The sequence below is a fragment of the Acanthopagrus latus genome, chromosome 10 (assembly GCF_904848185.1).
Source record: "Acanthopagrus latus isolate v.2019 chromosome 10, fAcaLat1.1, whole genome shotgun sequence".
Taxonomy (NCBI): domain Eukaryota; kingdom Metazoa; phylum Chordata; class Actinopteri; order Spariformes; family Sparidae; genus Acanthopagrus; species Acanthopagrus latus.
In genome coordinates, this window is record NC_051048.1 from 8,319,721 (window position 1) to 8,345,808 (window position 26,088).

A 26,088-nucleotide genomic window follows, 5' to 3' on the forward strand; every position below is an offset into this window, starting at 1 on the left:
TCCAATCTTTTTACACATGCGAGTGAGTGGACTTGCATCAGCCAGCTGTTCAGGACTTAGTGGTTCAAGAATTTTGTGTTTTCCAGAAGGTATTTTTTGTTTGCTTTGTCCTTAAACTAAATACTGTTGTGGTTGGATTGTCTCTTGATTAGATACACTTTCAGCCCAATACAGACTGATGACTTTCTTTTTCTGTGTGTACAGACATGTTGTAACTGCACGCTGACAAGATTGGACAGCAAAACTCATGTTTATTATAGTCCTAAAAAGAGATTGTGCAAGGATGAGACTGCTACTTCCACTGAAGTTTGCATGCAATCCAGCTAGCCCCTTGTGGTCTGGCTAACTGCAAAACAAATGAGCTAATAAGCTAGCAGGAGTTACAGTCGTCGATGTATAAAATGAATACACTTGCCAGTGGTTCGCAGTCAGTCTTGTGATATGCTGCCCCTATTTGTTGGGAGTCTCATATCACAATGATAAGATGATATTGATGAAAATTTTCACCAAGTGACTCAAAATAGCATTTTTCGGTCCTGATCCGAACTTGTTGAGTCGAGTTTGTGCAAACTTCTTATAAATGACGTGTTATTGAATTGTGACAGAGATGAGGGCCATACTGATTTCAACATTTTAAGTGGTAGCAGAGGCATTCGTGTACTGGTATCTTAACATCCTTAATTTCACTCTCATGTAAACCACAATCACACTTTTGGTATCTGAAGAGGTTCCTTTGCTGTGTGTCTCAACCTGTTGGAGGTGTGATGATGCAATACATGTCTTGTGTTTCCTCTATCATCTGTCTGCCTGAACAGAGCACACTCATGGACTCTACATTCACGGCCCAGAGCTCAAGCTCTGTCAGATTGGGGTGAGGTGAATTTACCTTGTGCTCAGTAATACCGCGTTATATATCTAATTTTTTTTGATTGAGGCAAATCAGTTCAGTGATGACCTCTTTGTGCATCCACTGTGGCTGGTCAGACGTGTTAGACTATCTTGATTGAGGACACGTGTTATCTGAGGACTGAATGGAGCCAGGTGGCACGCAGTATAGAGAAAACAGTCAGAGCTGCAGGATTCACAAAGGAGACATCATTAAAGATAGAACAGGCATCAAGGGAGGGTGTTACGTGTGTGTGAGTGCAGGTTGGCTCCACAGCGCACACTGGAAATTTCATTATTTTGTGTTCACGACATGTTGTATGTGCAAAAGAGTATGTTCCAGCCTGCGCGCCAAATTACACTCGTTAATGTGTATGGTTGATGTGCAAGTGAGCGTACGTCTCGATGTCTTATTGATTGTGTGCCAGGCCGAGACGAGTTTTAAATGTCTGTCCAGAGAGCTCCATATGGAGCATTGATGTCGGAGTGTGCGGTCAAGAGGGGGAGAGACGGAGGGAAGGAAAATTAAGGGAGGGAGGGAGGGAGAGGGAGACAGAACGAGGAGGCCTTTTCTTTGGCTTTTCTGCCTCTGTCATTAAGCTCTCCCATGTCAAAGACAGATGGAGCTGGTGCCCTGTGTGTGTATGTGTGTGTATTTGTGTATGGAGGCACTTGCAAGTGCAGACTGATGTGACCCACCCAACTCTAGAGACACACACACACACACACACGCCATTGAGCCCTGCCCTTGATTCTGCCTCCAGCGGGGCGTCTCAGGGCAGCTACCAGACCTCTGCCATCTGCAGTCAGTCAGCCTTGAGGGTCGGACAGCTCATCAGTAGTCAGTTAACTCCGTCAACTAAGTTCTCTCTGTTTCGGCTCCTATCTGCTCATGCAACATTAAATTCTAAAAGATCATTTTCAAGACCCTTTATGATTCTGATCACACCATCCTTCATTTTTTTTGTTTCATCTTGCCCTTCTCTTTTAGGATGGCAATCAGAGTGGCTTAATGTTAGGGTAGATGTTGAAAGTAGAAATTCTTTATATACGCTTAAAGCAGTGCTTGATTCGTTTGCTCACTTAAAAACAAAGAAATTTGGAATTATTTGGACATAAGGAAAAAGGGCCAAGCAAGGTCAGGTGTGACATAGTAAAGATGTATTTCACATCCAGTGTTCCTAAGTTTCTTAGGCGCAGGAATTTGGGTTTAGGGGGCCTTCCCGAAAATGTAGGGAAATAGTAGATTTCATTTTTTAAAATAAAGCAGTTTCACCATTATCATTACCATATCTGTGAGCAAAAATTACCAGCACTGAAAACTTGCTGAAGAAGTCCACTAGGGACTAATAACAACCATTAAATATGTAATTTAATTACTTTTGATGCTCTCCACGTTCATTTGGCTTAGGAGGTGTAAAGAGCATGTAAATAGAATTGCCTGCAAGAAAGGGAATGGACTCCCCCTAAAATTCAAGGCACACACGAATAGCAAAAATTAGTCATGTAGCCACAATCATGCGCTGTGCCCTTTCATGTGACAGTATTTGGCCCACGACACTGCTTTTACTCTCAGATCCATGTCGTTTTTGAGAATCCAGTAAGAAATTAAACCTACGCATTGTTTTTTTTTATTGATCTTTCTCTGTTTTCTTGCTTGTGTATCCTCTCCCTTTCCTTGTGGATAGTTGTGGTTGCTTCATAGCTCCATATATTTGTAGTGACTCTGCCCTCACCACTCCTAGTTGGCTGCTGCCATTGTTGGCATGGATGGTGGCACATGCCGGGCAGCAGTGCCAAGCACACAGAGCAAGCCTCCACATCTCTCTGTTGTCTGGGAGACTTTCTGTCCATTCCTCTTCCCCCAGTTTATGTCTCTCGCATCGTCCCTCTCGCCTCCACCCCACTCTTTAAAAACCTTGTCCGGGGTTGACTTAGGATACGAGTTTACTGCCCAAACTTGGCCCACCTTCACTGCGACAGTTTTTTCTCAATGATTAAATACGTGCCTGAAGGATGTGTGCGTAATACCCTCGCTGCAGGCCACACGCAGCATGGCACGGTGCCGCTGAGGAAGTGAGCCTATGAGTTAAAGGAAAAGTCTGCTGTTCGTGGTTGGTGTGTGTTCTAACTGCGTAACAGTGTGTGTTGGGGTTGTGACATCAGTATGCAGGTATTTTTTTTCAACAGGCTGCCAGTGCAAATGTAGCCAGCGGGCACGAATTTCCAAATTTCTCTCACTTAGTCCCTTCAACACAAACACATTCACTTGCCTGGTGAGACATGTTATTTCCACCCATTTTTTAACTCTGTCCGGTCTTGAAAGTTTTGAAATTATGCCATACGCAGGTAACTAACAAGGAGCACAGTGTCTCGATCCCAGCCTGTTCGTGTCTTTCAGGTAGTGCTGATTTCTGGCAGGACTTCACGTAATAAAGCTCCCAGGCATGAGTTGGTACTTCTTAGAAGTTTTTTTATGAGCTCGATAACAGGTTAGCTTGTCATTGCCAGCCCATTATTTTGCTTTGCTTATTGTGTCTGGTGAATATCAATAAGCTCGTTGACAGGTGTAAGTTCATGTCAGCTGTACAAAAGGTGGCTGTCAGCTCCCTCCGTCGCACACATCAACATGAGTACCTCCTGCACCTGAACGCACCACTGACTAGACTGCTATCTTTGTCTCTGTGAAATAATACATGCATTTTGAGATTCATGCTTGTTTTTTTTTTAAAGATACTTTGAAAATGTATTTTTGATTGTTCTTGATTTCACCTGAACACAGGGACAACACAAATTGCTTCAATTATATTGTATTTACATGTGACCTCTGTATTTCAGTATCAATGGGTTTAGTATCTGACCGCAATCTCTCTTCAGAATCGCTGTAGGAGTTTGCCTACAGTACTTAGTTGCTGCTTTGTCTACATTAATGCATGCACTCTGGCTTGCCTCACTTTTCTCTCGCCTGTTTCTCTCGTGTGTCTGCTTTTTCGATGACGCTGCGTTATCTAAAGTCACCTAAGAAGCACCTTACGTGCAGGATTTTTTCGAAGCCGTTCAAAAAACCAATACACACCAAACGGCATCACAACAGCCAGGCGCACTTACAAGATTGTACAAAACAACGACATACGTAGGCGTAGTTGTAGATGTTGATCTTATATCAGAGAGCAATTCTATCTCTGCATGGCATGTGTGACTGACAGTAGACGGATGGGAAGAGCAAAGGCAGATCATGGATGGCATCGTTCCATCTTGGGCAGATATAAAACAATTGAAAGTATAAAATGCTAAAATTGGTTACTAAATACACTTGGGTGCTGCCCACCCAAGTCAAGTCTAGGTGTGTCACGCTGATAATGCAGCCAAAGATGCTTGGTTTCATTCATAATTATTGAATACTTAGTGATGTCTAAAGTTTCAGTGCATTGATATCCCACCTCTGTTACATCTCGTTGTCACATGTTTTTGATCACCACGTTTAAGGGATCATTGCAAGAAATGTGTGTATATTAGCTGATATATCTTCAGCGGAATTTCCTTCTCCCTCTTCAATATTGGCATCGGCCCAAAACTCTAGTATCAGTCGTGCTCTACTGTCAATATTGTGGTTATCACCACGCCCCTAGTCAAACTGCTGGAATTCATTTGCTTGGTTATGCTGTATAACTTTGATTAGCGTTAAGACCCATTTAGGCTTCCAAGTAGAGTGCACCTGGTGGACTTAAGCTGATTTAGAAACATCTAGAGATGACGTGTAGATTTTCTTTTATTATCGACCAACTGATTGGATTTACCTCGAAAATAAGTTTTCCCTGGTAATCTCTGTGTATAAGCACCTTGTTTTCCGCAAAAGGTTAGAGCCAGGATCATATATTTGGTGTCACTGAGACTGCCCATGGCTATTGAGGCCAGTGGAAGCTGTGAGGGAGCATGATGTTGATAATGAGGTGTACAGCCACTCCGAGGAGTTGTGATATCTGCTATCAGCCCTCAGGCAGGGAAACCAGACACCTTTTTATAGGCCTAATCCCTCTTCCCATCCCTCCTCTCACCCTCACACTGCTGTTTGTGTGCGCTGTCCTGGAGCTCTGTGTGTATAGTGTGTGTGCGTGTAAATGCAAATCCATATACACAGTCTCATATTCACACATGGCCTGTGTCAGAGTGCAGCTGACCCACCCTCGTGACAGATGTGTGAAAAATGGTTTAATTAGGTGCCGATTGGGGCTTACCCTCAATGAATCTAGCACTTTTTATATCTTGATGTTATCATAGAGTACAAACTATTTGTGAATATGTTTTGGGGGGTATTTATGATTATAATATCATCAGAAAAGATTATTAACGGCTGTGTTTATTAATAGTATAATCTGTCTGAGGCCACATCCACATGTATGAACACACACTGCCTGCCAGTTGACCTCAGAGGTCACACCCTAACCCTTGACCTTGAGCATATGAATGATGGCGTCTGGCGTCTGTGGGTTGTGTTTTGGTCCCCAGGGAAGCTCTAGGTCCACAAAAGATGGATTTGTGTGTTTGTCCATCTAAAATGTAGACAAAACATGAAAGTGCTTCGCCAAATGTGTCAACCATTAATAATTTCACAACATCAGAGATGAAGTTTACACAATGCTGCCAATATTTTCTTTTAAACTGATCTAATCTTTGAAAGGAAATCATTTGTTTATCTTGCGAAACAAATTAATTTACATTTTTGAGTAGATTCCAGTGAACGCTGTAGTTTTTGATTCTTGTCAGCTCCGTGTGATGCATAGATTGTTATCTCGCTCTGACCAGAATTTCCTTTGCTCTACCAAATATTTTGCAGTCTTACATGGGGAGCATTTTACTGTTGCTGCAACAACAGGAGCATTTCGCAAACCGGTTACTAGCACCCAGGCTATTCACAAGAAGTCAAACATTCTTGAGCAACACCGAACATCAGTTTGTATAAGAGCCTTCAGCAGTGTCATCTGTGGTGCAGGTTAACTGGGTTCTACAATGATCAATCAATTTCACAGTCATATTTCTTACATTCATATTTGTGCCTTTTTGTCAATTTTGACTCTTTGACGTGCATCCCTTTTTGGTGTCCCCTGGAAACAATTTCCTTTGTAATCTGTGTTTAATGATGTTGGGATTGCTGATGGCGTGATCCCTCGTGAGAATGTAGTGTTGTTTTTCAGATGTTTGTCTCAGGGTAATTGTTTAGTTTCTTAGTTTTTCATGTGATGTTTTTTTTTTGGTGTATTTAATTTATGCAGTGTAAGACTTTAATATACCACAACTGATCCTTTTCCTCTGTAACATCTGCCCAGGGCAACAGATGAAAAGTAGCTTTGTTACAAAATGTGTATTGTGCATTTTCTCCGACTAAGTAAATAATAAACAATAAACAGTTTATGGTAATAAAAAACATATTTGAACTTGAACAGAAAAACAATAATGAAATATTGGTAATAAAACTTCAAAATATGAATTCTCAAAGCTGATCTTGCCTGAGAACATTAATCTGGTCATGTTTTTGTTATCACAGAAAAGTTTGTGAGACCCAGAAAGCTGAACACCTCCTGTTTTGATTTATTAGAGATGTATCAGGTACATGCCTGAGCAACAGAGCAAAAACTGTATGTGTATCAGTGCGCTTTTTGCATAAGAGCATGTGTCTCTTGAGAAGTCTGGCACACAGTGCTGAGGACATGTCAGGGTGTGTATTTCGGTCTCTTCTGAGCCTTCGGGTGTTGATGTGTGTTCTTTTCCTCCGTAATGTTTGGACTGTCAGTCACAGCTGTCAAACACATCCCCGTATGAACGGCAGGCTGGGTTCACACTCTCTCAATCAACCCCCCGTTGCGTTTGCATGTGTTGACGTGTGTTAATGCGTGTTTGTGTGTTAGCATGTGGAGGTGGGTGGTCGATGCTCTATTCATAGCAACTGCCACCCCACTCTGTCACCAATACTTCATATGTCAAACTACCTGTCAAAGAGCGATGAGAGAACCCCTGGGTTTTCCCTCCGTGCTCTACTCAAAGGTTAATTTTATTCTATTATTATTATCCATTCAATCTATCTGTGCTCTGCAGGTTGTATATTTAAATGGGGGAGACTTCTGAAAAGTGATTTATCAATGAAACTTAGAGCTACATTTAGTGTTAATTTTCATTTTCCTGTGGCAACAACAGTTGAGTTCCAGTTTCATATTCTCACAGTAACTGTCATCAAAAAATATCTAATGTTTTTGATTATCAATGTGATGGCTTTAAACCAGGACCCTCAGTATATGCATAAAGTAGCTTGTGGAAAATAGGATATGCCATATTCGGCAGTCTGCAGCTGTTTTTTTTCCATGTATAAGGTATATAGTCAATCAAACGTCTTATCCTCTGCACAAAAAATGAAATAAGTTCCTGCCTTTTCAATTTCAGGTTGTAGTTTAAATGTGCATAAGTATTTTTTTTAAGGTAAATATGACTATGGGATCAGTCTAAAATTGTTTAATTTCAGTCATTTCTTAGTTGTAACAGTCTAATGCAACAAAATTGAAACTGCAGGTCTCAAGACTAATAGCATCCTGTTTTACTTCTGCAAGCATGTATCCATGGCTGTTGCTTAGCAAATAACTGAACAAGGTGCTGACAACAACTGAGCGTGTCTTCGCATGTTGTTGCTATAGTTACTATCACTGCCTGGCTACTCAGCACAACACAAATGTAAAATATGACAAATTGAGATCTTAGAGTAGGCAATAAACTCACTGTCGACATGGGGACAAACCCTGTTTTCCCGGATATTACACTGTAAACATCAAATATGTGTTGAAATTGTGAGGAGAGCTTGTTTGTTGTTGGCATTGGTGGTTCCTGCAGTGTGTTTGGCTGAGGGAGCTAACAAAGCTAGCAGAATAGCTAGCAGTGCAGGACTGAAACTGAGACGTTCTGTTCAGACCAACGTGAAGCTGTTATGATTTGACAGCGGGTTTACAGTAAAGATGTTGTACTTCAGCTGAGTACAGTTTGATTGTAAAACTTTGGAAAAATTGTACTTTGAATGCTAATACTTTAACTAAGGTTTATTATCGAAAACACTTTATTGCATGAGCCAGCATTCTTTGCAAAGGCGATGTTGGCACCTCACGAATGCACTGCTGTAAAACAAACCAAAGTAAGATATAATTGACTTTTATCTAATTTTTTTGAAAAAAGCTGCATTTTATTAAGCTGAATATTTATTTGTACATTCATGTTTTTGAAAGTCACATGTTTGTCACAGTAATTGTGGTTTTCTTATTGCTGGCCACTATTAACAAGTGTGACCACCGGCCAAAACCTTCATATCAAATGAAGATACACGACTTTGACAAGGAGAATGTTTATAAATCCTGATAAACTGCAGATACAAATCTTTCCCCCGTTTGACTGCGATAACTCCCATCTGATTTCTAGATGACTGGATGTCTGCCGCTTACTGTCAGCCGGCCTCTGGTCCAGATTTGACAAATATTTTTTTTTTCCTTCCCAGAGATGCTCACTATGAGTTTGTGGTTGTGTGTGCTCTGTGAACGAGGCCTTAGGGGTGGTTTGGTATGGTGTTTCACTCTGCGCCTTTGAGTCCTGCCTTCTGCTGGTTAGAGGTGTGGGGTTTTAATAAGCTACCACAAAAATACGGTCTGTCACCCTCCGACTGCTGGTGTGTTTAGCCTCTGAGAAATTAAAATGTCAGTCTGATTGTAAGCCTCTGCATATGGGTCGCAATCTGTGTGTGTATTCTAAAGAAGCCAAAACAATAGAAAATGTATATTGGGAATAAAGTAAGCAAAATTGCCAATCTGCAGTAGGTTTTTCAATATTGCCCGCGGTGTTAGTTTATTAGATGCTAACTGTCATATTTTTGGACTGGTATGCAGGAGTAGGAATCTCCTGAAAGACAATATTCTGTTTTTAGTGTTAACATTTTAAAGCCTACATACTTCCAAAAACATTACAAGCTTTATATTTTCCCTCAGAATATTGTTGTTGGCAGGGCGGAGGCGCTTTTATCAATTTTCCCATGGCTCTCAGGCTACAGTGTAGTTCCAACCAGTGCAGACAACAATTTAGTTGGCGAACGTAATCCATCACTGTAAAAGAGAAGCTGACAATCTCGCTTTGCAAAGTTGCATCAGACTGGAAATCTCCGGCTATAAACTTTTACACCATGAAGGATGTTCCCTTCGTGTCACGGTCAGATTAATGTGTGCGCTCAAGTAAACAAGCAGGTGACATGACGGGGGTGAGTCTGTGATACTTCCACGTTCTACTTCTCTGATTTTTGTCTGTGTCTAAAAAAGTTTTAACTAATAGTGAGTGATCTCTGTGGTTCAGTTATGAGGACCCTCATTCTGTCAGTCACATGCCAGTCAAGCCTACAGATGAAGCAAAGCAATGTGCCTCTGCCAGCCATCGTCCCTCAGATTAAATGGAACAGAAATCCAGTTACAGTGTAACATCTTTTCTTTACAGTGGTATCTTTTGGTCTTCATGCAACTGGTACATTAAGTTGTTCTGTAGTTAGACATTTAATGAGAAGATTAGGGAAAAAAATGTCAGTATTGTCTGACCAGCACAAAATTAATTTTATCACAGGAAACCTGCCTGGTGACTGGAGATGGAACAAAAGGTGAATTTTTATTGGCCAGTATTAATAGATGAATGAATATATAAATCAGTTAGGTACATCCCCGTTAGAGTGGCAGCCTTTATCAGAGCCAAGTTTGCTGATAACTATAGTTATCTGATCAATCAGCTTACCTCTACATTTCAAAAATAATGGTAGAATTTACAAATAAAAGTAAGCTTTGTATGAGCAAAGCTGTAGGTTACAAAGTCACAAAGCTGTAACTAGCAAATGTGTTTGTGTTGTGCACTGTTGCTTGGAAAATTAGTGAAATCATCAAAATAGTTAGTCTAATCGACTTATTGTTGCAGCTCTATTTGAAACCAGAACTGTTTACTAAATAGGGTCCCATTATCAGTTAATTTGCTGATTATTTTTACGATTAATTTAGTTCACAAACTGTCCAAAGGAAATTTCCCAGAGCCCAAAGAGCTGTTCTTTTCTCCTTTTTAGTCTAGCCAACAGTCCAAAACCCAAAGATTTTTCATCTACTAAAAATAACAAAGAAATGAAGCCAACCCTTCATCCTTCATGCATTTTTAAGAAGCTGGAACCACTAACTATACCATAATCCAAATGTTTGACCTGCTTTGATATTTACCAAAGTTAATGCCCCTCAGGTACTTGATAGACACAGGCTGGACACCCTGTGAGCCAACAGTGACATCACTCTCACTTCCCAGTGAAAGCCCCGAGTCAGGACATCCTCTTCCACTGTAAATGGAACAACACTTTGTCTCATCTCATACGACTCCGCTGGCCTTGGCACACTCACCCATGAGTAACCATGCCAGGGTAAGCTACCTGCTGTTTAATGGGCCTATCGTGTTCCTAATGGGATATCGGCAAAGTGAAAAGGGCCTATTTGAGGCTCCATAAACAGGCCTGGAAGGGACGAGGAGTGTATGGGACACACGTTTGGGGGTTTACAAGGCTTGAAAAGCAGCACTTCTCTTTACACAATAAAAATTGATATTAAAGTAAAGTCTTATTTGATTTGGAAGCAGTAATTCTGGTATAACCACATTTACTCAGTATACTTAATGCAGTCCTTTTGTTCAGGTTTAGACTTTTGTAGGCTCTGTTTGAACAAAACTACCAACAAACTCCCTTAGGGTTGTTGAAGATTAATCTGCAAAGTAGTCATACTTGACTTTTAAAATGATTGCTTCCTCATATTCTTTTTTTGGTTGATGATTTTTTTTCAATGGCAGAAGTGCAGCCAGTACATCAGTTTCACATCATATACTGCTGAAATATGCCTGAAATAGTGCAGCTGGAGGCAATGTTGAATGTAGAAGTTCCTATTTGTTCTGTATTTTGCTTTTTTGGCCTCAAGTTTGACACTTCGGCTTCTTTTTCTTGCCCCCATAACTACATAATTGATAAATGAGACCTGGTTTCAGCTGAAATCACGTTTGTGTTACTGTTTTCCTGCTGGTATAACCCTCTGTATGCTGTAGTATTGTAGTGAATCCAATCCCGTTGCTTGATTTGTCACCACTGCAGCTCGACTGCAGTGTTTGTCACCCTCGTTGTATCCTGCGGAATCAGTGATAGTAAGCAGGAGGTGAGGAGGAGGGAAGGGAGAGTGGTGATAACGGATGGAGAGCAAATCAGACAAAACTCATCTAACACCGCTTCCTTTTCCTCCATTGACCTCCAGCTTCACTTGAGAGTGTCCGCGTGTGTCAGAGGCATAGTAGTAGGCACTTTTCGTCCTCACAGTTGGCTGCATACGGTGCCGCAGCTCACGTCATGGGGTATTATTCGCAAAGGAAAAAGATGAGACAAATTTTGGGTGTGAGCGCTTGTTAAATAGCTGCATGTGTCGCACTTCTGCAGAGATGGAGCCCTCTGTGCCTCACAAAATGGGATTAAAATGATTAAAATTATAGAACAGAAATAGGCCATATGAGTAAATAAAAGGTTGAAAAACACAAAAAATACACACTTGAAATGGTAAAAAAGTGTTATGAGAAGACAAAAGTGACTTACTTTAATGGACAAGAAGGCTTTAAGTCATTCTGCAACTAAATGACCCTTTTGGCTTTTATGCGGTACATTGCAATTGATATAAGTCAGATTTGACACTTTCTGTGCCTGAACTTTCTTGAACTTTGCTGCCATGCATGCCATTTCATACTGAGGCTTAGCCTTCATAAACTGCAGATGCAACAGTCAGCATGCTTTTTTTTTTCTTTCTGCAACTCTACCTTTTGCGGTTTCCTGTGTTTGGTCTCCTTTGTCTTGTTGGTATTTGTGTCTTGAGCGAGTGCGTCGAAGTGAGGTGATACGCAGTGGCGGTTTTTCACAGAACTTGCAAACCCGACACTTTAACACATCTGACCAACTTCGCCTCTCTTTTTACACATCGTTCCTTCGCACTTAAACTGGCATTACTGTCTGCAGTAGTTTCCTGGAATCCTATCAAAGCGCTTGAAGAATTTTAGAGATTAAGGATGCAAATTTTGATGCATGCATACTGTACTCTCATTAGGCTTTTATTTTCATGATCAATGTTACATAATCTTCTAAAAGTAGCGTGTGAAAGCAGCCTTGGCTGATTCAAGTTTCTTGCTCCCTCTCTCCCCTATTTCACCTTCCTTTTCTCTCTCTATATCCACTAAATCCTTCCACTTCAGCTCGGCGTAGATCCCATTCCCCCTCTCTTTACAACGTATTCGCTGCTTCTTGCCTCGCCTTTAATCTCACCCCACACTCCCTGCAGTATCCTCTCCTCCATCGCTCCGTCTTTGCAGTGGCAGGGGTGAGGTTAAGAAGTGGTTGGGGGGGGCGCGAGGATGGGAGGGAGAAGAGAGCCGTCTGGAATCCATTAGCCAGTTGAGGCATCAGTGTTTCGCTGTGGGAACCTTATTGATTGCCCTCCTTTATAATTATTCCACCTCCACTCCCTCCTCCTGGCTCTTGCACCAATCATGCTTTCAGTTTTCTCTCGCTTTCTCCTGCCCTTTATCCCCTCTCTGCCTCTTCTTCCTTGCTTTTTTTATTATTGCTATTTTCATCCCTCTGTTTGTGTTTGCGTGCCTCTTTTTTCAATTTCACACCGTGCCTGCGTGCCAAAATCCCTCACCAACCGTGCAAAACACAATCGGTGTGTTTATAGATGGCATGTAAGGTGTATTGACACACTTAACAGCAGCATGCAACACTACCACATCCTACCCAAAGGAGAAAGACTGACTCACACACACTCCCCTTGACACATGTACACACATACACAAACACCCCTCCATATAGTCACCTCCACATGCTGTGTACATCCTCTTTATGCCAGCCATGTGCTTTTATCTGCGTGTTATTGTAGTGCATCAATAGATGGGTGTAGATAGGTCAATGTTTGTTACCCCTGAAAAGTGGTGCATTGCCGTAAAAAAGGAAGGCACTCGACATGTTTCTATGTAGTCAGTTAGCTATAAAAGGTAACAAAATTCCAGTTGCAGTGTTCTAACTTTACTATAAACCTACAGTATGTGCATTGTGGTGCTGCTTAAGAACAGTATGTCACATATCTGCAGTGACATATGCTCCCATTGTTTGTTGTTGCTGCAGCCAGAGGCTGATTGAACGCTGTGGGGACTTTGACCTCAGTATGTTTGTCACAAGCGCTGGAAATTAGTTTAGCCACGAAACTGGAAGGGCATAGAATTTAACATTTTTATGAATACATAACAAGGTTATTACATGACAACAAGATACACCTTTTCCTTCCTGAGCTAGTAGCAGAGAACAGCAAAGAAACTTAAGTAAACCTTAAACATCACAGTTTATCTGCAGGCTTATTTATGTATATGGTGAATACATCAGTTACAGACACATTTTTTATTATTCACCATTAGTGAACTGTAAGTTCTTATTCAGGCTAACAGCATACTTTGTCCAACTGTCACAGTTATTCAGCATAGAGCTGCATGGATCCATAGCTAGCTTGCTAACCTTAACTTGCTTGCTATGCTTGCTTGCTACTTGTTATTGCAAGCAAAATACTGCTATAATGCTATAAATACTTAATTAAATCCAGCGGAGAGGGTCTGTGCTGCGGCTGAATTGTGAATATCGTTGGTGCCAGGACAACGAACGGCTACTGTTTGCCCACATTGCCGTCTGACGTCAACAGAAACAGAAATAATTCTGCTGCAATTAACTTTTGACATGGGTCATTTGTGTTGGGTGCTGTCACACACAGCCGACCTGCAGCTGCGCATGTGCATTGCATGAAAATGTTATCCCTGGCTAGAAACCTTCTTCAGAGGCATTGTCTAATGTTATGTTTTGTTCATTTTTTTTGTTTTCCGACAAGATTAAGCTTATATATGGTTAAGAATAAGGCATAGTAGAATAAAACAGAACCTGTGAAGCATTTATTCAAATGTAGAAATAAGAATTCATTAGGGCCAAAAGGATGACATGAATACACGCGAGGGTTTAATTCCGTGAAATAGTATACCTGGAAATACGCACCATCAGCCTCTGAGCACTAACGAATAATCTGACTCAGCTTCATAGAAAAAAAACACACAAAAAAAACTTTGACCAATTTTCTTGTTAATACAGTAAATATTTATTTAATATCATTTCCATGCAGCTCTTCTTCACAGATCACAGGCAATGAACTTGGCATATGATATTCCTCACGCTCGCAGCTCTAGCACAGTTAGCGAGCTGCATTTTGATTGAATCCTGTTCTTTTTTTTATCATTATTGATACCACAGCATAATACAATTAAGCAGTCAGGTGGTGCACCCAGATTTATCTGTCTTGTCTGGGAAAAGCTGGAGCAATAGGTGCCAGTGCAGGCTGCTTTTTAGTTGCTGCTGGTGGACTACTGATCAGTGAGTTGGCCTTCAGCTTACCGAGAAAGTTTGCATCATCTGAGCTGGTGGAAGCTGATGGGCGAGAGCTCAAGTCTGCCGGTGTACACCTTTTCTAGGTGTCTCTGTATCCTGCAAGTAAACGGCTAATATTACACTATAAACAAACTACACTATGGCCACATGACTTCAGTGTCACAACCACTAAGGTTCGTACTGTACGCACACTTTTGTACATTGACCAATGTGCGCGTTTGAATGTTAGATTCTTGAGTTAGAATAGTTTGCAAGTAAATCCCTCCTTTAATGTTTAATGTCTCCGACGTCCTCTGTAGTTTCAATACAAAACACTTGCCAGCAACCGCCTTCTTGTAACTGTATATTCACTTGAGGACTGTCGTGATATCAGATTTTCACTACAGAAATATTGCAGCTTAAGAAATTCATGCTAACAATATTAACTCAATCACTAGTTATAAGGCAGCCAGATGAACTCTAGAACAAAAAAACGCACAAGGCCGAACATCTTGACTGGATTATTCAGACGGCGTTATCACGTCTATTATTAACAGTTGAATTGTTTGCTGCAGTTCTTATAATATGTTTTGCTTCTGTTTCTTGGTGCCACGTTCTAATTCAGATTTGATTCTCTGTCTGACCTAATGAAGGCCAAACAGACCGAAATGTTGTATAAATAAATATTTTAGCAGTAAGCGAGACAGCGTGTGGGTGTTCTTCTCATTGTTCTCGGTTCAGTAAATAGAAAACAGGGCACTATTTTCCTGGCTCCATATCCTGCCCACTGTGTACCAATAAGATTTTTTTAAGACTTTTTTTTTTTTTAACACACATTTTTAGATTACAAATGAGGCGAACAGTGAAGCTGAATTGATGCATTTGACGCCTGACCAGTCAACAAAATAACAGAGAACAATGTGAAAATATTAACAGGAAGCATGTTTTTAAAGTCTGCTATCTGTATATGAATAATTTAAGTGGGATGTCTCGTTAAACAGAAGTTAGTCTACATGACCCAGGGTGTGTTTTTTCTTTTTTCGGATGTTTGCTCTAGCTGCAGTATTTCCAGTAAATCCGGTAAATGGTATTGGGATGCTCTTGGAGCGCTCTCTATGGATGATACTGGCTGAAGGCGGTAGCCAGCGTGTCAATAACTGACACGGTGCCAAAGCTCTCCAGGTGGAACTCACACTAGTGAATCCAGCCTCTGCACGTGCTAAGACACAGACTGTAATTTTAATTTATGAGACTAATAAGGCTGTGATTATTTGGCTGAACGGAGGGCTTTGTGCTGGCTGACAGTTAATGACAAACGTGTGAGGCGTTAACACCCTCAGGTGAAACAAAAGGAAGTCGATGTTTTCTGCTCCACTCTTTTTAACCTTTGACTCTGGTGCTCCTGTCAGTGGCCATTGTCTGCACTTTTTATTATAGTTTTTTTTTCTCTCTGTTAAAATTACCACTTTGGCTAATTTGCATATTGATTAAACAAAGAAGTAAAGTGAATTGAAGAAGAGAAGAAAACTTACGGATTTGTTCAAGAATTATCGCATGCGAAATTAGACCGTTTGCACTTTGTGTCGATCGGTTATTACTCATGAAAAAGTTCAGAGCACAGGTCGTGCACGTCACTGCTTTACCAACAACCCGAAGAAGTTGACCAGAAAACAGTCATCCTCGGCAGCGATATGTTACGTTGACGGCCTTTTTGTGGTGCTTGCAGTGGTTTCCTTTTACATGCAATGTATGACTTAGAGCTTTCAGGTATGACTCAGTTACACTTCGCTGAACCTGAGGACAGTATCTTTATAGTGAGCAAAGTTAAATGATGCTGTCATAATAGTGAAAATGAATGATTAATCACTGGAGGGATGACACCAGGGAAATGTAGAAATGCTTGAAGAGTTAAATAAGATGTCACTCATGTGTCATCTTCTCAGTTTTAGATGACAGGGATCACCCGTCGCTTTTCTTTACATTTTGAAGTGTGTCAGGGGGCTCGTTGCTGCTATGCAACCTGCGGCATTTTAACTGACTGTCAAATATGATTGAAATACTCAGCGGAAAGTTGATACGAGTTTCCTGTGTGTCATGCCTTGGACAGGCAGCAGGACTTTTTTTTTTTTTTTTGAACAATCTAAACGATAGTTTCCACAGCGTCTTTATGGGCAGGAGAGAAAAAAATGTGAATTTCTATCTACTGATATTTTCGGCAACATTTTCCATTAATTGCCCGAGGGCTGACCAAAATGCCAGAAAGCTTCTACCGTTGCTGTGGTATTTGACATCCAAATCATTATTCGAAGGACAGAGACAATGCGCCGGCTGTACCAAAAAGGGGTAAAAGACTGATGGTGCGACATTACTGCTGGTAATGTTAAAAGAGGTGCTGCTTGTTTTCGGTGTCTGTTTTTTAGTCTGACATCATGAGTAGAAAATTTGCTTTTAAGCATGATTTTCAAACATTTTAATTTTTGCCACACATGGAGCTGAATTTGCACACTCATTTGAATCAATCTGTCTTCTTATTAAAGTCAGATTTTCCACCACTCGCTCCATCTTGAGATCAGTTTGAAGAGATAAAAAAAAGAGCGCAGTATCTCACATCTTTTAGAAATACAGAAGCATTTACCCTGTTGCAATCCCAGCGGCATTTAGTTTTCAAAATGCTGCGTGTTGCCTCGGACCAAGCGAAATCTGCCCTCAGCTATTATGCACCACTGAACTGAAAGCAGTGTCAGAGATGAAGTTGGAGTGCTTTTGCGGTTGTTATCGGTGTGCTTTTATTAGCTTTGTACACTTGATGCATTTAATGCTTTGTTGTCACACGTTGAGGTCTGTATCAGCACTACATCTATTAAATGTTCAAAGCTGATGACTTGGATAACTAGTCATCCCCTGAGCACTCAGCGTTTCAGGCTTTCCAGCCCTTATGGTTGAGTTTGCCATCAAACAATTAATTTTATTCTGCAATCCGATAATAATAGTGTCTAAAATGGTCAATGACATCTGAAACAACGGTGTTTTTTTCTGATGATGCACAACCTGTTTTAACATGCCATCAACATGGGTTGGATTGTATAGACCTCAGTGTCTGTACACCTGATAATCACCTGTCTGCTTTCATGAACACACAAAAACATCCTCCGACACGTCCTGTCAGTTGGCTTTGTTTGAGCACAGTGCTGCTACACACTGTCAAGGCCACAGCGACAAGCCTGTGTGTGTGTGTGTGTGTGTGTGTGTGTGTGTGTGTGTGTGCGTGCCATTGTGTAATGCAGTGTTTACTCTGTGTGTGTTTGTGGTTGATAGCCAGCCCACTCATGTTTTCTTCTCACTCTGTGTCTTTGCAGGAAGTTCGGGGAGCGCCCTCAGCCACAGCGCCTAACAAGGTGAGTGCATTGATACACATACACACACACACACACACAGTGCATTCGTTCCTTAAGACCTTGTTTTATTGTCATCGGTGTATTTGTATGTCTTCCTGTTTGTAGAGGGTTTCTTGTTAGTAAAGTGATTCAACTGTTGCCTAAAAGAAATGGCATCTCAGTTAAGATATACACAGTATTTTTAGTATTTTTATTAAACCTTACAGATTAAATTGTACTAATCTTGAGTGTTTTCTTACTCTGAAATGCTAGGAGCTAGTGATTATTTCCAACACTGTTGATTTAAGTTAGTGAATAAATACAATGCTGATTGGCTGCGTGTTGTTGCCACAACAATAGCACATTAATTTGGCAAAGCCACAACACGGCATGTGTAGTTGTACTGTGTACTGCTGGCCGGATTGTACATACTTTCACCACTGGACAGCTGTTATCTGTTGACTCCTGCTGTATTACATCACTTCTCCTCTGCTGTTGATTGTTTATTAGTCAGATCTCTGTAGTTTTTTGCTCTCAAGTCCTCTGGGACATTCCTCAATACACTTGTGTTGAAATGAACCCCATTGTCTGCAGAGAAACAAGACGGAGAAGCAATAATTCACCTTTACTGAGGACTCGTAGTCTAAACTTGCACTCTGTATGCACTGTACTGTGTGCAGCTCTGACGGGCAGCACTGCAAGTTTTTGATTATTCTGCTCCTCTCATGTTTGTTCCAAGTCATTTGGAGCAACATTTGGGTGAACACATAACGCTGATGGATGTTGTGGTTTGCTTCTGGAGATGTGTGTGTGTGCGTGTGCACTTGTTTGCTTGTTGGTGTTTTATTTCTTTGTTACTGGGAACGGGCATGGGTTTGCCTGTATGTTTGTGTATGCGTGTGCTCGACATTTGCGCGTGGCGCTCAGCAGGGAAAATGAGGGGTTACGTTGTGCCTGGAACAGCCGAGCATGGTTTTGGAAAAAGGGGCCCCAGCACCTTTTTGATGTGTCCCCCTCTTCATTCATGTGCTGCCAGTCCGCTGGCTTGCGCTGGCCTGTCCGTTTGTGTGACGGTTTCGATGGCCAGAAATATGACGGGCACAAAACAGTCCTTACCCAGCAGCCTCAAGGCTTAAAACACAACAACTTTACTGTGTGTTTGTGTCTTTGTACCCTTGTGTCTGCCGGTGTCGTGTTCTTTGTGTTTGTCTCTTTGTATCTTGCTCAGTGTCCTCGTGTCTGCATGTTCACTCACACCCACTTGTCCCTCCTCTTGCAGCCCCATGGTTCTCTGTCAGGCAGCTAAAACAGTGCGCTGTCCTGCAGGGGCTTTTTAGGGCAGCTAAAGCTCTCTGGGTCCTGCAGGGCCTCCCTGTCAGGAAGGCTACTCGACTGGAAATGCAATACATGACACACACACACTGACACACAGTCTCACACACACACACACGCACACACACACACACACACACACACGCACACACAGATCTTAGATTGAGACAGACACACACAAACAGACACAACACATGAACATACAGGCGGGAGAAGCTGCCTCCTCTGTTAGGGGAGCCGCCCCTTCAAGGGCTTATTCACCCAAACAACAGCTCTGCAGAATCCATCGCCTCACATGGAAACGCTCAATAGAAAACAGCCTTTCAGATATCAAAAATGTTCAGACTCGGACTGAAATGAAACCTTGATAACAACAAATTTGGTACAGGGTAATGATAGCTCATCATTTTGAGTGAAAAGACTACAATTTATCTATTAGTAGTCGACTCTAGAATTAATCGGCAACTATTTTTCTAATCTGTTAATCCAACTTTTTTTTCTTTTTATGAAAATACAGTCAACATTCTCTGATTCCCACCTCTAAAATCTGAACATTTCCTGGTTTCTTTCCTGTCCATTAACAGCAAAATGAATATCAGACATTTTCAGACATCTTATAGACCAAATGACTAATCAATTAATCAATAGTGTAATTGACAGATTAATCAGCAATGAAAATAATGTTTATTTCTCCCTCAAACTCTCATAAAATCAGATTCATTTGCCCTTCAGTTTGCACCAAATTGAAAGAATACACATCTATTTGTTTCTCTCATTGGCTGTTGATGCTTTTCGGCACACACACTCTTTGGCACTGTCCTTTGTTTTATAACGTTTTGGTGCAGTAAAACATCAGAGCTGTGATCTGGGCCAAGTTTTATAGGCTCACAAGGGCCTTCTGGAGGTCACACATCAGACATTGTGCAGGCTCTTCTCTTTAGGTCACCACTCATACATTCACAAATGGAGAGCAGATTAATGTGGAGGGTGAGCGGCAGCCTGGTGCAGCTGACTGTTGATGTCTTAACCCCGAGCTTGACACCACAAACGTGTGTAATCTACCTTTTGTGATTCACGAGGGCGCACACTAATTGCAGTCTGATCATGTTAATTGAGCTATTTCGCCGTGCCCGCGTGTTTTAATATGCCCCTCCACTGTGTGCGTGTGTGCACGGGTGTGTTTTGAGTGCGTATGTTCATGGGGGGTCCTGTGACAGCCCCACTCTGCTGTAGACGCTGTGGCAGATGTACAGGACAGATGCCTGTCTGCTCGGCTGCATCTGTAGCCTGGCTTAACCTAGCCCCTCCTCTCTCTCTCTCAAACACACATACACACTTGCATGCTTGCCCGACCCCCCGTAGTGCCTGCTGTTGAATATGTATCTCTTTTTATGAATCTGTCTGGCACATTTTTGTCTCACTTGTCAAGCGTTTCCTCTTTTGTTTTCTCTTGTGTGTTAACCTTTTTCTCTCCTCAGTCCATACATCTGTTGCCTCCTCTTCTTCGTCTTCTGTTTTAGTGAATACCCTTTCGCACATTTTTTTTCCACCCCCAAAAAAGAAAAAGCTGTCAGAAACTAAACCCGAGATTAACTTCCTGTGTCATTTGCTCCTTGTCCACCACTTTGTGTCACACTCTCTCTGTGTGGTTGTTTGCTCCTGTGTTGGGTTGTTTCAGCTCTTCTTCGCTGGTATTTCCTGCACGTTGCATATGGCCTGATTAACTGTGCACGTGTCTCGTTAGTTCAGGTAAACAGTCACCATCTGCATCACAAATCTGCTTGCGGCTAAACTGATAACCTTGCTGATAAAAATTGTTTTGTTTTTTTGCGTAGATGCGTGGTTGCATTGTCATTGCCTGCCCCTTGGTGTGCGCTACTTTTTATATTACATCTGCATGTGGCTTTGTGTTGTGTGTGTCGTGTGTGTGTGTGTGTGTGTGTGTGTGTGTGTGTGTGTGTGCGCGCGCGTGTGTGTGTGTGTGTGTGTTTCAGTTCAAGATTGAGGTGCCCCTTCCTGTCTCTGATGAAATCTGATGAAATGAGGGGATTGATTTCCCAGTTTGCACTGTTCTTTGTGTGTCTAGCTCTAGATATCTTTGTATTAGAATGTTTTTTAATGAGTACTCTCCCTTTATAATTCTTAGTTATACACACGTCTGACTTTTGTGTCATCTTGTGTGTCTGCACGCTACTCTCGCATAGGAAGTCAGGCTGTGCACTGGTCACTGTCTCTCTCACTTCTGCTTCCTTTCAGCTCTCAGGAAGAGACCTAATCTCTATCTCTTGGTTGTGCGTTTCAGTATGTGTAAGAGATGAGTGATTACTCAGACGTCCCTTTTATCCCCTTCAGCGTCGCTGATCCTTGCAATTACCATGAGTTTTAGTTTATTCATATTTCCCCCTCCTGTCGCAGTTGTTACAACATTTGCATCACATTCTTGTCTTTACGGGCAGATAATGAAGTCATTGATTACAGGCAGCTTTTTCAGCATCATTACTGTTATCATTTACTGCATCTCTTCTCATAAAAACTATGCAGGACTATTTCCAGATGTCCATTCTCTGTTTTAGCACTGTCCTTAAAGGTTAAATGTACCCCAAAATGACATTTCACTTATGCTGTAAAGTAAAGCCCAGAAAGGTTGTTTTGCAGACTACAAAACTTAATCCAACTATCCATCATCATTTCATCCAACGTGGTGTGAGTAGACAACTGAATTGTCATTTTCCTCTGAACTTTTATTGGTTTTGAATTACCCAGTTACTACTCGAGCAGGGCAGTGAATGGTGCATGAAAACACTGATGTGGCTGTGTCATGTGTCTGGCACAAGCTATACAAGATGCTCACTAATGAATGGCCAGTTCTGTTTAGATGATGACAAGGAGCCACCGCTACATATTTTTCCATGAACAGCCTTATTCGGTTTATTTGCACCCATCTGCGTGCTAGACATTGGATGTGTCATTGTCATTTGTTCCCTTTCAGGTGGGTGTTTTTCCCCTCTTGTGAATGTCCCTTTTAAAGTCATGATTTTCACCCTGAATTTCCCCATTCTTTTTTTGACGGTTCACGTCATCATCTCATAAATATCGATGGCATAGTTTTTATGGCTGCAATGCAACATTACGCTGGAAGGAAATTCAAGAAAATATTACACAGTTTCCCTCAAAATTCAGCTTGACATATTTGGTATCTTTGTAAACGCTGGGTTCCCCACTAGAATTTAATATAAAATTCTGTGGGTTTGAACAATGCTTGGCTCCATGACACGAGTTTGTAAAGACAGACCCACCACTGGGTTAATCATTTGATCCCAGGATATTCAGTTTCATGTGATCATTGCCACATGTTGGGGCATCTTTGTTATCTATTTCAGAGGTCATTCAGAGGTGGCTGTGAAGCAGGTAGCCGTGCTTAAGAGGGCATTGCCGATGACGGCGTGTTTAGAATGGCTGCAAGTGAAAGCTTAATCTTCTGGTTAGGCATTTCTGTCTTGACGGGGGGGAATGGTCTCTCCCCAGCTCAGCCACAGTGGTCTGGAACAGTTTGGTGAGCAGTGAAACAGTGTTAACCACAAGCCAAAGCTGTCGCACGAAGCCTACCCGACACCACTGTGAGATTCTGGTGTCATAGAATAACTATGCTGCAATGTTTTTGAATATTTACTCGGAGAATAAAAGATGACATTAATTATAGAGGCTGGGGGATTGTGGCTGATTCGACTTTTATTCTTTTTTTGGGGGGGGGATTGATTTAAAGAGGTGATAATTGGAGTTTGTGAGGTGGCGTTGGAAACGGAACATAAGCAGAAAGTTGTGTTTTCACAACACACAGCAGAAGGGCAGTGATTACCAGAACACTAGTAAATGGGAGAGAATGTGAAAGTGGATTGTTCTGGAAATCTGCGGTTAGTATCAATTAAAGCTGCCATTCAAACTTATTTTTGTCATTGATTAATCTGTTGCCTATTGTCTCGATTAATTAGTTAATTGTTTGGACTATAAGATATCAGAAAAAGGCTGTTCTATTCCCTTTTACATTACATTTTACAATTTAACCTTTGTTGGTAATTGATTGCTTGTGTCATTGATTTATTCAACAGAAATGTGAAATAATTGCTTGTTCAAGCTTCTTAAATGTAATAAGTTGCTTCTCGTTTTTGTCATCTGCGTTAGTAAATGAGGAGTTTTTAGGTTTTGGACAAAAAGCAGCAATTTCAAGACATCAGTTTGGGCTCTGGGGAATTGTGAAGAGCACTCGGGAAGTGAACCCTGACCTGCATGTTTTAGATGTTTCCATGTTCACCATGTTTCCTCTGTAATTGTTTTGTAGTAGTGGTGGCAGGGGGTATTTTTGGGTATTCCCAACCCATCCGTGTTGGTTTTAGTTTTGTTTCAGGTACCATAGGTGGTTGCAGCACTAATACTTTCATATTTGGTCACTTCATCAACATTTAAAGGGCAACCTTTATCCATTAGGTCTTATGTTTTGTCCTTGTGGGGTTTTTTTGTTTTATTATTTATATTATAATGTTCAATTTCCCATTATATCTAGCTGTGCTGGTAATCCTCTTAATGTCTTCTGAAGGGTTGTAGAGGAAACACGATGACCGTACCTCAACTGTTCATAATTCAAACTGCTGCAGTTGCTGATTCATTTCTTGTTAACAGACTCATCATTTTAATGCCAATATACACACATACTGCCGTGTCTAGCAAAAATACGAAAGTGGGTATATGAGTCTGTTGTTTGATGTCACCCCTCCTGCAAGTCATGCATGTCCTGTCACATCATCAGAGGTCTCTGGTGACATGGTGCCGGCCCTGCAGGTCTGACATCAGCAGGTTCAGTCTCCATATAATCAATCAGAGCTGAGTCTCCCTCTGCTGTGTCTCTATCTGACACTGGTCAGTGCATCGCTCGTTTCAGCCCCAGAGGAAGGTTATGTCATCAAATGTAAACATAAGAAAAGTGAGATACTTCAGCACATCCTTGCAAAAAATGGAAAAGAAAAAGAAAAACCTCAGCTTGTGAATGTACTGTGCCCTTTTCTCCTGGCTTTATTTCAGGAAAAGAAATAATTTTCTCCATGTGGTTTGTAAATGGTATCAGATTGCGCTGGATCAGTTAAATGGCGTCAAATGTTTGGAATTCTAGGATTGCACCTCTGTCATCTTCAGTTACGCTCGCAGACGATGATTATTTTTGGAAAATAGTGAATAAACAATGGAGAGTAATTTTGGGTTGCCGTGAGGCTCAAATTGCAGCTTTCATCCAGGAAAATAATTGTCTCCTCACACAGTGAAGTGAGAAATAAAACATTTCCCAGTCCATTATGAAATGGATAAACCAAAATCCCTCCAGCCTTCCTCCTCCTCCTCGTCACCCCTCCCTCACACACACACTCTAAGGGGCCCCTTGCTTTTCATAACAAAGGTCCTGTCTAACCCGAGCGTGCGGCCCAATATTGCGTGGCAGAGGAGAGAGAGAGAGAGAGAGAGAGAGAGAAGCCCTCCGAGCGCCCCGGCGTGTCAGGTGTCACTGACATCTGTGCGTGTGCACTGATTGGGTCGGGGTGTGTTGGTGTCCGTGTGTGTGATGCATCTTAATTGTGCATCTAACCCCCCGTCTTTGACCTCTTGCTCCTCCGTCCAGCAAACCTCTCTCCCAGATATTAAAATGATTTCGGGCTTGTTTGTGTAAAGGGGGACGGGGGAGGTGTGAGGAGGGTTTGGCGGAGTTGACAGAAGTAATTGGAGCGCGGACCTTGCAACATTTTGACACGAGATGAGGAATCTTTGCTGGTGAGCTCAGTTCTGTTTTTGTTTTTTCAGCTCTGGTGTTTTCTTTTTTTTCCTTCTTTTTCTACCCCCATCAACCCTTCCCCATCTCCTCCCTTCCTGCTCTTCTCTGCCTTTCCTTTCCTCACTGTCCCTCTGAGCCGGTCATTAACGGTTCAGCCCCCTCCACACCTCAAATGGACCCAGCAGGGGGAGAACATAGCTTTTCGACTAGCAGGCCTTGTTGGCTCTGAGGCTTTTTGGAGGTCATTGTGAGTGTATGTGTGCATATGTGTTTCTTTGCATTCTCATCACGGCACGGTCCCCACAGCGACCCTCGAGGTTCTCTCTGAATCAGTCTCAACATACCCATTATCATCTCATCTTTTCATCTGCTGGCCTCTAAATGAACACCTCTCTCTCTCCTCCTCTCTCTCCTCGTTTTTTCTTGCAGAGAAGCGATGAGGAATTACCTGAAGGAGCGAGGTGACCAAACTGTCATGATCCTGCATGCAAAAGTTGCACAGAAATCCTATGGCAATGAGAAAAGGTGAGTGAGATTCTGCTCTGGCATGACTGGTTATCAAGGTTTCCTCAGGCCTTGATGATCATTGGGCTTTGTAAAATAAAATGGAAAGAAGGTTTCTTACATTCATTAATAGACAATCTTGCCAGTATCTCCTGACTGATTTCTTTGTTAGCTAGTCAGTTTGAAAAGTGGTTATTAGCTTTTCTTGCTGAAAGTTGGATGAGAACACTTCTCAAGTTTCTCTTCAATTGATATGAAGCTGCAGCTAGCAGCCGGTTACTTAGCTCAGCATGAAGACTGGAAACAGTGGTAAACAGCTAGCCTGGCTCTGTCTAAAGGGAGCAAATCAACCTGGAAGCACTTATTTGTGCATTCTGTACAAAAATAGTTTTATAGGGGTTGATGTGACCATTTCTTTCCTGGTAACAGACTAGCAGTTCTTTACACTATGTTAAACTAAGCTTCTGGAAGGTTTACAGATTTGTAATGTATGTTTCTCAAGGGGATCTCAGGCCAGAGAAGTGAGTGAAAAACACACAGTCCAGCTCCGCCTCTGTGCAGCGTTGGCAGCTCGACCTCTCTGACCTCCCATATCAAAAGAGGTCAGAGGAGGAAAAGAGCGGCTGCCTCATGAGGTCACATTCAGGTGAAGGCCACAGAGAGGGGGAAGGAAAGGG

At 41.8% G+C, this 26,088-nt stretch overlaps 1 protein-coding gene across 3 annotated transcripts in view; it reads left to right on the top strand.

Annotated features, from left to right (window-relative positions):
* The window catches only part of rbpjb (recombination signal binding protein for immunoglobulin kappa J region b), a 48,602-nt gene that overhangs the window by 12,076 nt on the left and 10,438 nt on the right, over positions 1-26,088 (top strand). For 2 of the 3 annotated variants that reach the window (XM_037111713.1, XM_037111715.1), the window contains exons 2-3: positions 17,749-17,787; positions 25,337-25,432. In XM_037111713.1, the coding sequence (XP_036967608.1) occupies positions 17,749-17,787; positions 25,337-25,432 (135 nt within the window). Of the gene's footprint in view, positions 1-10,224; positions 10,340-17,748; positions 17,788-25,336; positions 25,433-26,088 lie in introns of those variants that run through there. The other variant, XM_037111714.1, reaches the window with a different exon arrangement.